Source organism: Leguminivora glycinivorella, chromosome 21 (assembly GCF_023078275.1).
Source record: "Leguminivora glycinivorella isolate SPB_JAAS2020 chromosome 21, LegGlyc_1.1, whole genome shotgun sequence".
Taxonomy (NCBI): Eukaryota; Metazoa; Arthropoda; class Insecta; order Lepidoptera; family Tortricidae; genus Leguminivora; species Leguminivora glycinivorella.
The window spans coordinates 14,587,177-14,600,586 of record NC_062991.1 but is presented as its reverse complement, the minus strand read 5'-3'; the positions used below and the strand labels follow the sequence as shown (position 1 = coordinate 14,600,586).

Sequence of the window (13,410 nt, the reverse complement as noted above, 5' to 3'; positions counted from 1 at the left end):
TAATCTAGGAAACTATTTAAAAAAAAAATTACATTTAGTTACTTGGGATTTTAAATAAAGAGAATAGGCTTAAGTTATGGCTTACGATCCAAGTACATAGGTAGGTAAGTAACATGCAAAAATAATCCTAAATAGTATTTATACAATGAAATAACAACATGCACAAGCGCGCGCGCGTGTCTTCTTATACATATATGTATTTAATCCATTGTTATAGTGTGATCTGGCCCCGTAGCCGAATGGCATTTCTCCGACGCCAAACGAAAGCGATACGCCGCTGGCTCTGTCGCGCCAATATGCAAGCGCGATAGAGATAGATATCTACTAGCGCTTCGTTTCGTGAGCGTTTCGTGAGCGATTGTGCCATTCGGCTAGCCACCCTGGTAACCTAGCGGTAAGTGCGTGCGGCTTTCGTTCCGGAGGTCGCGGGTTCGAACCCCAGCTCGCACCAATGAGTTTTTCGGAATTTATGTGCGAAATGTCATTTGATATTTGCCAGTCGCTTTTCGGTGAAGCAAAACATCGTCAGGAAACCGGACTAATTCCAATAAGGTCTAGTTTATGGCAGTCGCTTTCGTAAAAACTAGTGCCTTCGCCAAATCTTGGGATTAGTTGTCAAAGCGGACCCCAGGCTCCCATGAGCCGTGGCAAATGCCGGGATAACGCAAGGAGGATGATGAGTGTGATCTGCCAAATGAGGTTCGTGTTTTACATGGGTTCGCTGTATTTACGATCACATAACAACTTTAACAAATTCAACTCTATTTGTATAAAAGCAAAAGTGTTACGGTGGCACACAACATTCAGACAACACATTTCCCCTGAAAACAACTCTTTACATTGTTCTGCATGCCTAAATACGCAATTAAATCCAAAACGGTGCCGTATGTTACAAACGTTTTACGCCCCGCTGCAGCGAAAATGAAATTAAAACCGTGTACAGTCAAGTGTTACCTAAATCTGTTTGCGGATAAAATGCCAAAAATGTGTAGATACATATACATACATACACGGTGAAATTAAAAGGACCGTCCAAATTTTTGCATAGTGACTTTTGAGGTCATAATAATAATCTAATTTAATTTAATTTTAGTTTTACATTTCATATTAGTTTAATTTGTGTTATGTGTTGTATTTTAATATGGGCTCAAGGTCTGAAATAAATGATTTTTTTTTTATAAACAACTTTTATTATGGGACCAATGCTGAAATCGCAAAAAAAAGTTGGCTGTTTCATACATTTCAGCAGTAATTTTTTTTTTCGCGATTTCAGCATTGGTCCCATAGTAAGTTGTTCATTATGACCCCAAAAATCACTATGCAACGTTTGAACGGTCCGTTTTATTTCACCCTGTACATATATATACGACTTTATTGCTTACTAGAAAGAGACAAAAAGTAGCCTATGTCACTCTTCATCCCTTGGCAATTCGTCGCTCCGTTTTGCCGTGAAAGACGGACAAACAAACAGACACACACACTTTCCCATTTATAATATTAGTATGAATAGGTTAAGGTCGTGTATACATATTTCTGGCACTTTGTCCGCATCCATATTTAATATCTTGCGTACATTGTTCATCCACACAATTTTATAAATGTAAAAACCTTATCGCTAAGAGCTAAGCACTACTTCGTCAAAAAACCCCATACTCGTTCTATCCTCTAGAGACCCGATAGCAATTGTTCTGTTTTTGAATTTAGAGCCCTTTATAACACAATAAAGGTTCAAAATAGATTTTTGAATAAGTACAATATTTTGCACACAGGGACTTGGGAGGGTACCTACACCTACGGTCCACTTCGTTAATGCGTTCAGAAATTGAATGAATATAAGCTTAATTACGACGATTTAAGGACTGTCACTGGTCAAAAAGCACATATCATTGTCCACGACATTTGAGCGACTATATATGAACCGTATTTTAAACGTAATAAGGCTCACTTGTAGTCAAAAGTGGTCATCAAATGGAATGTTGCCTTTTAATGGAAGCAATCTGTGTGACAGTGGACGCACAATGTTGCATTTTTAAAACCGGTGTTTGGACAAAATGGTTTAGTACCTTTTATGTTGGAGTAATTTTTAGGGTTCCGTACCAAAAAGTACACACCTTTTTTGCCGACTGTACCTTTCTTTCCACAGTTATCGATATCTCCGAGCCGTTTCTAAAAACCCCTTACTCGATGGGAATACGACGTTTCATAACAGAGTTCCTTTAAACCTTTCTACTCCATCATCAGATCAGCTCCATGATACCATACTATTGCATTGTCACGTGATTTACATGTCTGAAAAATTTCAGCTCAATCGAAAACCGGGAAGTGGGTCAAATTTAGCTTCTACGTTTTGACCCAAACTAACACTAACAAGGCAAGTTGAATAAAACCTTGATAAAGGAACCCTTATGGTGCCGTTCTGTCTGTCTGTTTGGTTAAATGAAGGTAAAAATGTCACCCAAAAATGGTAATATAACATGGTCAAATACAAAACAAAAAGGAAAATTTTATCAAGATAACATACCTATGAACAATTGCTACGAAGAATCACGTGGCTATTTTCATACTTTTTTTAAGAGATAGGTGGCAAACGAGCAGCCAGGTTGCCTGATGGTATGCGATCACCGTGGAAAGCGGTTACTTAAGTGTCGATATACATATTATACCATTGACATCTTACTGAGGCTCCCTAGGGATCTAACCAGCTGGTGTATGAAACTTAACGACTATACGGAAATCATTACCTACTTATCCTTCCAGCTTCTTGTTAGGTAGGTACCTACATTTTGTCTGCTACTTGTCGATAAACGGCTGTCATCTTAGCCCCAGCTGTTTTTATCGATTATCGCAAAAAAATTTTACTCTTGAAAGGTGAAAGAGAAAACATCTGATATTGACTTTTCAGTTTCACTTGTCGGAAGTGTCAGTAACGAACGTGATATCTTATCTTTTGGCTCGAATTAAATGCCTTTTTTAATTTAAAAGATAAGGATTTCTTTGATAGCAGCTGATAACTTTTGGTTTAAGAAAAGCATCATAATTCTTACACGATCTTGGAGTCTAGGGTTTTATTATTACGTAATTTTTTTACTATTTGTTGAATGTAAACAAGAGAGACGTAGACAAAGAACTTTTCAATACATTGCTGACTCGCCTATAACAATTGAAAAGGTTTCAATCGGTTTCAATATCCACTATTGTGTGCAAGGAACAAAGAAAACTTACCCCAGCGTCGTCATGGTGACGATGGTGTACCAAAAGGCAGCAGGAATGGAAGTGAAATTCGTGTCTTGCTCGTTCTTCTCCGCGTAGAACATCACCGTGGCGAAGATGATGATGGCCATCGCCAGAGAGAACACCAAGAACCCCAGCTCACTCGCACAGCTCTTCAGCGTGTACCCGAGGATCCGCAGACCCTGGGAGTGCCGGGAGAACTTGAAGATACGGAACACCCTGAACACTCTAAGGGTCACAAACGCTCCAGAGACATCGTCGTTGTCAGTGATCCCCAAGCCAATGTAATATGGCAAGATGGCTACTACGTCAATGATTGACATGACGGAACGCACGAATTTGCAACGGTCCGGCGCCGCAAACAGGCGGAGAAGATACTCAGCCGTGAATATCATGACACAAGCAGTGTCCAAACAGAAGAACACAATCTTATATCGCTCCCCGCAGGGCAGGGTTCCTGCGCGCCCCGGTCGGTGCCCGCACGGCACAGTCTCCACCACGTTAGCCATCACAGACACCGCAATAAAGAACCCGGTCACATAATAAAATACTAAAGCGGCAGTCGACGTGTGAGGGTTCTCGAACGCCCTCCACATCTTCTGCCTCAAATCCGTCAGCTGTGGCAAGCTCTGGTCCCCCGCCTCACTCAACTTATCGTCCATTAGCCGTTCGGCATTCTCACGTTTCCTATCCCTATAGTCCTCATAGCAACAATCGCCTATCACATCAGGTAGGATCCCGAAGAACGCTAGCTCCTCATCGTAACCTGTGAGGCATTCATGTTTTGGATAATGCAGCTTTCCTGTTCTGTAGTAGTTAAGTATATGTCTGAATATATCAGGGTCTCTGTCAAAGAAGTATTCCCTGCTGTCCTCATCGTAGAAGAACTCTCTTTCTGTGGAGCCGAGGAGGGAATCTGGGTATTTTTCGAGCGTGTTCCTCCAGGTTTCGAAGCGTCTTCCAGAGACGTTGATGAGGAGTTTCTCGTCTTCGGCTCGTCTCCTGTCTTTGGGGACGGGTGGGGGCGGGAGGGGGTGCGTGGCGATGGGCACCCAGCCGATCGCGGCGGCGCGGGCGAAGGGCAACCACGCGGCGACCGACGCCATGCCTGGTGGCGGCCGCGGCGGCGTGGATACTGAAGCCCCCCACGGCTATTTCGGGCCGCCCGCCCAGATCAGGGTTGCTAGAGCTAACAGTGAATAAAACGGAGTTTTGTTACATTGTCGCGGTTCATGAAATAATTTGTTGTAACTGTAGGTACATATTTTGTGAACTGGTTGATGATTTAATTTGCGTTTGCACGTAAAATAAATGTAAGTGGGTTATCAACCTGCGACAATTGGCTTTCTTTCTAGCATTAACCATTATACATAGAGCAACGCCGCGGATGGACAGACAGACTGACATGGTGTAAGTAATATGTATTTTATATTCTATTAGCATTCCCGAAAAGTTTGTACATTTGGATCGGGATACCCCCATTTGCCAGAATTTCATTTGCCATAATTTTATTTGCCATCCTATTCAACAATCATAATATTGTTTCTCATAACATCTTATGCCATAATCATTGTTTACTATATTAATCTAGTGCCAGAAACTTTGTTTCCCATAAAGTCAGTTTCCATAATGTCATTTGTCAGAATCATCGAAATCCGTAATTACCACATTCCATACCATCATTTGTCATACAAATTAGCGTCCAGAAAAGTCAATTTCCATAATGTGCTTTGGCAGAATCGAAAACTACTATAATAGGTACTAGAAAGACTAGAGAATGAAACTGCTATCAGAAAGTAGGTTAGGTTAGGTTAGAACTGTGACCCCCTGGAAAATGAAACTGCTATCAGAAAGTAGGTTAGGTTAGGTTAGAACTGTGAACCTCTGGAAAAGGAAACTGCTTGAAAAGTAGGTTAGGTTAGGTTAGAACTGTGACCCCCCGGAAAATGAAAATACTATCAGACAGTAGGTTAGGTTAGAACTGCGTCCCCCTGGAAAATGAAACTGCTATCAGAAAGTAGGTTAGGTTAGGTTAGAACTGTGATCCCCTGGAGAATGAAACTGCTGGAAAAGTAGGTTAGGTTAGGTTAGAACTGTGACCCCTGGAAAATGAAACTGCTATCAGAAAGTAGGTTAGGTTAGGTAATAATATGGGCAACAATTAATATGGCAATAATTGCTTATGGCGTTTGAATATTCTATGAAACCATATTATTGCACTTAATAATATGGCTAACAAATAGTATGGCATTGTATGATTATGGTAGGTAATATTCGGATAAACAACGAGTATGTCATATGATTTTTATGGTAAACAAATCATTCGGGCAAATGAAATTCAGGCAAGTTAGATTCGGGTAAATGAATATTATGTTAAATGACTGTCGGGCAAACAATAGACAACCATTTGGATCACGTCTTTGATTTTGATAAAAATTGGTAGGCTGATAGAGAGTAGATCCACTGGGTTTTCCAAAATGTCCTAGGTAGTTTGTATGAAACTTTTCTTTTTGTTACCGAAAATGTATAGGAATTTGGTAACAAAAAGGGAAGGTTTTATACAAACTACCTAGGACATTTTGGGAAACAAAGTCGATCTTGCTCAGCATCATGGACTCTATCAGCCTACCATTTTTTATCAAAATCAAAGACGTGATCCAAATGTATAAACTTTTCGGGAATTGCACTTATATGTAGTTGACTACGGAAATAACTTACTAAAACATCCCAATTTACTACGACAATGTTAAAGATAGGTATATTAAAATAGGACATTGTCTATGGTTAGTAGAGAGGAACAGATTTTTTCAGGCTTTCTCAGCACTGTTCAATGCAATACTATGCGTGAGTAAGTACTAGTTTATTATAGTTAGATCATCGGTCCTTTCTGCTGTGCGCAAATACAAATAAAATATTCATTTTAATTTTTGTAACCCTAATTAGCCGAAAGGAATAATGTCATACGATGATAATCATCAATATTCGGTTTATTAGGATGTTATTTGTTCTGTACGGTACTGATAGTTGACCTGTGATGATAGTACTTATTCTGAAAAAACTGACCTACATCAAACTGTTTCCATTACCTCTTTTACTCAAATTTCCTCCATTTCCCCACCGCTGGCAACCCACTCCCGGGAACTCTCGCACCACGCATGCGCTACTCGCTACGTCACTGCCTAATAAATTGATTTTCAGCTACCCATCTCCCTCCCACACCTTTCTATCCTAATATCCCATCTCGCTCGCACACCTCAAAGCTCCAGTGACCTTTTGTATATTTTTCAGCGCTTTAAAGTCTGAAAAGGCTTTTTGTTTCGTCTGTAAAGGCCTGGAGGCCGCACTGATTTTTTAAACTGTTGCCCAAATTTTTTGCCAATTGTTTTTTCTTTTTTTTTTTGTTTGAAGGTCGACTAGGGAGGTTGAGAATATGGCCTTAACTGTGTGATGGAGACGTTTATTTTTAGACATCAAGGACATTTGTATTAATTTGGCGAAATAAAAATAGCGGATGTTGCATTTAGAGGGTTTTAAGATAAAATATTTAAATATGGTACTTACAGCAGCGTGGCAAATCTCGACTGGGGCAATTGTAACTAGTCCATTTTTTCCACTATGATGTCGAGTTCTGCATGTATCCATCCACTGAATACGCCTACCATATATAACCGGTGGACACTCTATTTATTAATGCAAACATTGTAAAACATGGAAAATTGGGCCAGTTACATTTGCCCCCAGTCGAGATTTGCCCCAGTGAACCTTACGATTTAACTTCTAACTCTAATCTGCTAATATTGGTGTAAAATTTTTGAAACCCTTTAAGTACGGTACTTATGTATAGGTATGTACTTAATATTATAAACGGGACTTGCGTAAAACTATGTTTTTGTTATAGGAGGTAGGGCATAGCGAATGATATTCCGCTTTGTGTGGTAGGGCACAGCACAGCGGATATCGTCTCGCTCGAATCTAGAGCAGAGCCCAACTGGGGTAGTACCTCCGCCTTACAGAAGACCACAGCCAAATAGCACTAGACCCTACTCATAGTGTTGTGTTCCTGTCGGTGAGTAAGGCTGCCAGAGCTCAACGGGGGTGCGGTGTGCTGATGACGGGAGGACTTACGGAACTAACTAGTTCCGTTTATTGTCCTTTGAGTCGTCGGCAACCCGAACCTCCTTAGAACTTGTACATCTTATTTTGCTGTGTACTTAACACAGCAAAAGGGAATGTACAAGTTTCTAATGGGGTGGCAACGCGCATGTGACACTGTTTGAGTTGCAGGCGTCCATAGGTTACGGTGACCGCTTTACATCAGGCGGGCCGTATACTTGTTTGCCACCGACGTAGTATAAAAAAAAAAACCAACCTCCGACGTTTCAAGGACGGCATTGTCCCCGTGGCATTAGACCTCTCTCTGCTCCGAGATCACGGAAATAATGCCGTCCTTGACACGTCGGAGGTTAGTTTTTAACCCCCGAATCAAAACCGACGGGGTGTTATAAGTTTGACGTGTCTGTCTGTCTGTCGGTCTGTGTGTGTGTCTGTCTGTGTCATCGTAGCTCCCGAACGGATGAACCGATTTAGATTTAGTTTTTTTTATCTGAAAGCTGAGTTAATCGGGAGTGTTCTTAGCCATGTTTTATGAAAATCGGTCTACTATGTCGCGGTCGGGGGTTTTTTCAAAATTTTAATTTTGTGGTTAGGTTATAAAAACATTGTTTTACGCAATTAAGTCCCGTTTGCGATTTTAAATCACAGTCGCACACTAAATGTGCTATTGCACTCAGGCGGTCCGGGAGTTACAGAAAAATTGTTCTCCCTAGGGAGTTATTAAATTTCCTACTAACGTATTTAACTTTTTTATGTTTTTATATTTTGTATTGCAAACGTGATGAAACACATTGTGCGTAACTCGGGGGCGTTAGAATATTGCAAACTCGAGTCTTAAAATCTACTCTTATCCTATTATTGCAAGCTCGTGATCCTGAGTAGGAAAAATATAAAATTTACTTACCTTAGAAAAAATATTTTTGGTGATTGTTCTCGCGATAATGCCCAATCAGCAACCCGTGGTAGAGATACTGGTGTCGATACTATGATCAATGTTGAGATAGATCGAAAGTGGATCATCTCGCTTAGAAATCACAAACCTATAATGCAAATGAATCTGTTAGTACGAATCGAAACAGTATGTTTATACTTTTTCTCCTCGGAAAGCGTACTACCCACCCCTATATAACTTCGTATAGACAGATAAAGTTACCGCCTGTCAAAAATGCGAACAGTCAACCCATCAGATCTCACCATACGAAATGGTACGCGTTGACCTAGATGAGCTTAGAATGGGGTACGCTCGGCTAGATGGCGCTAATATTATTTATTTGTCAGTGTCCGAGACATGATCTAAGAATATGGGAAATCACAAACCTAGGTAATGCAAAGTTTGAATCTGTGTCGAGAGATGGCAGTCTATACAAAAGAAACAAAATTTTAAAATGCATATATTTTTTCTATCCTCTTTGGTACTACTTAAAGTCGCCGTCAATAGAAATTGTCAACAATGTAAACAAACCGTTCTATAAAATATCAATATTCTAGCACAATTTTATTATGTTAATGGTTGGGGATCATAATGTGAAATGAATTGATTAAATAACATGTATTTAGCCAATATCTTATCTGATGAGTTAGAATGGATATTAAAGACATTTTGACTACAAGGTTTTTTTTTTTACTAAACTTAAAAGCTAGCTAATGTCTAAAATAGGCCCTTGAGGCATTGTACCAAGGATACTGGCGACATTTCCTCGCTATATCGCAATGCTGCTACGTTGTGCGAGGAAGTCGCCAGGTCTTCAGTCACCAGTTACATAAGGTTTGTTTACATTGTTCACAAATTCTATTGACGGCGACTTAAGCTCTGTCAGTCTATGAGAAAAAAAAACACAGGGGAAAAGATGTCCCAACATAATACAGTATTTTGAGTCATTTCATTTCACACACGCTTCATTTTCTATTCGCCGAACAAGTGTTTAAAAAATGGTAATGGATTGGACTAGAGATGGACCGAATATTCGGTAAATATTCGGTATTGGGCATATTCGGCAAGTTTTTCAATGTTCGTATTCGGCCGAATAATTCGGTTGCATTGCCGAATATTTACCGAATAAACAAAGTAAATAACTAATGAAGATCTTACGTATTCCATTGGATTTCTCTTATTTTAGTAGCTTTCTAAGGAACATAATTACTAAAAATGCGTCAAATATAAACACAATTGTTTTGTCAGGGCACCCAGAAAATTAAAAAGTTAACAAACGCGCAGTTTAAGAGTTGAGAAGAGTTCAGAGTTGTTTTAACCAAGTTTTAGTTATCCACTAAATCATAAGAACATAGTTGTAGTATGTATAACCATTATTAATCATTTCATAGTTTTAATCTTAACATTCGTTTTAAAAATATGGTGTAACCGAATATTCGGCCGAAATTTCGGTTCGGTAAGAGCTGAACCGAATGTTCGGCCAAATATTCGTATTCGGCAAAGTCCATATTCGGTCCATCTCTAGATTGGACAAAATAAAATTCGGGACGCTTTTTTTCTCCAGTAGAACATTAAATTGACCTATTTTAGAAAACCCCTTTTTCAATAATCTTCTCTCAAAAATGCCCAGATAACGGCCTTAAAGAATTTCCACAAAATAATCCTTCAACCCCCGTCACAAATTAAATGTAAAAGACCTGCAGTTAACAAATCACTTAACTAAAATGTAGGTCATCGATTACTAACTCTAGTTTTTAAAAAGACTTAAGTACCTTCTAAAAGATATGGCACTTAAGACCTTTTTGAATAACGCTAAAACACCGATTACAAACTAATATTCTATAAAAGGTCTTAAGTCTCTTCTAAATTCTATTGCACTTAAGACCTTTTTAGGGTTCCGTAGTCAACTAGGAACCCTTATAGTTTCGCCATGTCTGTCTGTCCGTCCGTCCGTCCGTCCGTCCGTCCGTCCGTCCGTCCGTCCGTCCGCGGATAATCTCAGTAACCGTAAGCACTAGAAAGCTGAAATTTGGTACCAATATGTATATCAATCACGCCAACAAAGTGCAAAAATAAAAAATGGAAAAAAATGTTTTATTAGGGTACCCCCCTACATGTAAAGTGGGGGCTGATATTTTTTTCATTCCAACCCCAACGTGTGATATATTGTCGGATAGGTATTTTAAAATGAATAAGGGTTTACTAAGATCGTTTTTTGATAATATTAATATTTTCGGAAATAATCGCTCCTAAAGGAAAAAAAGTGCGTCCCCCCCCCTCTAACTTTTGAACCATATGTTTAAAAAATATGAAAAAAATCACAAAAGTAGAACTTTATAAAGACTTTCTAGGAAAATTGTTTTGAACTTGATAGGTTCAGTAGTTTTTGAGAAAAATATGAAAAACTACGGAACCCTACACTGAGCGTGGCCCGACACGCTCTTGGCCGGTTTTTAAATGAAACTAAAACTCGACTTGTTACACTTCACCTTAAATCCTTAAGGGGACGAGGATGAACAATTCCGCATACAAATGTATAGTCAACCAATTGGAACCCTAGGCCACTCTACAACCATGTCAAAATGACAAGCAGTAAGAGATTTCTTACAATCTGATTTATAACGTCACTATGACATAGTTCTACAGTGGCCTAGGGTTCCAATTGGTTGACTGTACTCTTCGATTTCCTCCATGACATTGTGTAATATATTTTTACATTTAAATCCTGACCAGAAATATATGACTACACGCCATGTTGCGGAATTTCATTAGAACTATTTTATTCATACAAACTAAACTGTCACTCCATACATCAGAATAACAGCGCCCTCCTGACAATAGTCATATAATTCTGGTCATGATTTAATTAAATTATCCAAAAAATCTATTAATTTTGGTGTAAGTACTTTTCCGATTCTTTGTTTGATGTTTAAGTTGTCAAAAAAAAAACAGTTTTATACAAATGTTTTAAATTGCGCACCTACACTTTTTATTAAAAAAAATGAATAAAATAGCAATAGTACTATGTATGATATACATTCAAATCAAAACAAAACTTCGTTGTAATTTTTTAAGATCGTGTTGTTTCAAATACATAAATAGTTTTGATTTTCATTTAATATCCAAAATATAAAAACAGACAGACAGACACACACACGGACAGACACGTCAAACTTATAACACCCCGTCATTTATGCGTTGGGGGTTAAAAAAAAAAAGAAAATGAAAAAATTAAAACTACAATTGTATGAAAAGGCGATTTCGCACAGGTGTCTGTCGTCATTAACTCGTATCGTAATATTCGTACTGTGTCAATGTAAAATCTACCTTATGACATTTACAATCACGTTAAAATTTAAAAGCTTAAGTTCTACTCACAGCGATGTTCATTTGTTTCTAGCTTAGTGACAGTCAACCTCCTATCCTACAACATTGTACGCATTAAAAATCTGTTTTATTTTGTTTTTCTTAAAGTTCATTTTTCAGTGCAAGATAAATAACATTGTTATCAGCGGAAATTAAATCGAGCTTCGCCGTCGTAGCGATTTTCTTGCCGCTAATTTATTTTTTAATTGTCGTATATTTTGTATTTTAGAATGTAAAAGAAACAGTAATACAATGGCTTAAGGAGTATTTTATAATGGATGTTAAATTAACATAGATAAGCGAATTGGTCTGAATGGAGAGTTTTTTCTACGATTTGTTGGTTAGATAACGGCACTTTAAAAAAATATAATTCGAAAACTGAATTTACAAAGCTTTTAATACAAAAAAATACGCTCAAACGATGTTGCCAGTAAATGCTTGTCGAACCAAAGGTAATATAAAAACTGCCTCAGATCACAATATACTATGTTGGTCGACCTCAACAATTGTTTATCTTATTGCGCTAGATGGCGTTGTGCCTTATAATTTTCCTTTTAACATCCTTTATTATCCGTGTCACAGCTCTATGCCAAGTCAAATGTTAGCCCAGCTATTACAAGAGATACTAAATAGCTAGCTGAGTAATCAAGTACTTTCTCATACAGCTGATAGATTGCGCTATAAATAATGTTCTGATTTTAGTAGCGACATCTAGTTAACGTACGAAAGAGTTAGTGTTTATAAAACCAGTCGTTAGATGGCGCTTGTAGTCACGTCTTGATACTGTAATATAGAGTATTTAGGGACAAAATATTTATTTCTTTATTCTTATACTTTAATATTAAGGTAATAATGAAGTTTACTACGTGGCGAAATAAAGCTTAAGTGTGAGTTCAGGACGTTTTACCTCTTTTTGGGACTATTTTAGTGATGAGAATAAAACCTAATCTGCATATATTGCCTAGTAAAAGGTAGTTAGATGAATACAAATATTTCATAATTCATAATCTCTGCCTACCCCTCTCGGAAATAGATTGGTATTATCTCTCTCCATCTCGCCAATACGGAAGAGCGATATGATGACCAAGGGTCGAAAGTAACTAAATCTCTCGATTGTGACGTTGCCTAGGTACACAGGCGGTTTTTTTTAGCAAAGGTATCGATATTTTTTATCGATAATGTAACACCCTAACACTACCAAACAATTAATAATTATACCTACTGAAATCATCGTCATCGGTTTCCTTATTGCGGCGGCATATGGGAACCTGACGTCCGTTGGGTAAATACATTTGGCGTACGTAGGAATACATTGGACTTTCTAACTTGTATGAGCATTTAGATTTTATTGGAATTAAATCCCTTTTTTCGATGTTTTCTATATTGTATATATTATTGAACATAAAATACAGTTCAATAGGCTAGTGTCCTATACTTAAAATAAAATATTTTATGCAGTGCACGAAATAAAGCACCACATAATAAGAAGAAAAGTATGAACAGTCAAATAGAAAAATATAAAGTAAATGAATTGACCGTGACGTCACTCCTCTGTATTTCATAGTACTTAATTCCATATTAGCAAATCATTTTGACAGTTCTTAAAAAGAAACGGATTTGACTAGTAGAAAAATTAGCCTATTGTTGTATTGACTTAAAATTCACAAAAATTACTATATTTCCTTAGGACGGTAAATACAATAAATACTTACTAAAAATAACAAAAACTACACAGTTTTATACAACTAGGAAGAAAAGAAACAACAAGC

The 13,410-nt window shown here is 38.0% G+C and overlaps 1 protein-coding gene across 3 annotated transcripts in view; it reads right to left on the bottom strand.

Annotated features, from left to right (window-relative positions):
- Positions 1–4,337, bottom strand: part of LOC125237397 (potassium voltage-gated channel protein Shal) — a 121,031-nt gene extending 116,694 nt beyond the window's left edge. For all 3 annotated transcript variants that reach the window (XM_048144434.1, XM_048144436.1, XM_048144435.1), the window contains exon 1: positions 3,223–4,337. In XM_048144434.1, the coding sequence (XP_048000391.1) occupies positions 3,223–4,337 (1,115 nt within the window). The remainder of the gene's footprint in view (positions 1–3,222) is intronic.
- Between the last annotated feature and the right edge of the window lie 9,073 nt (positions 4,338–13,410).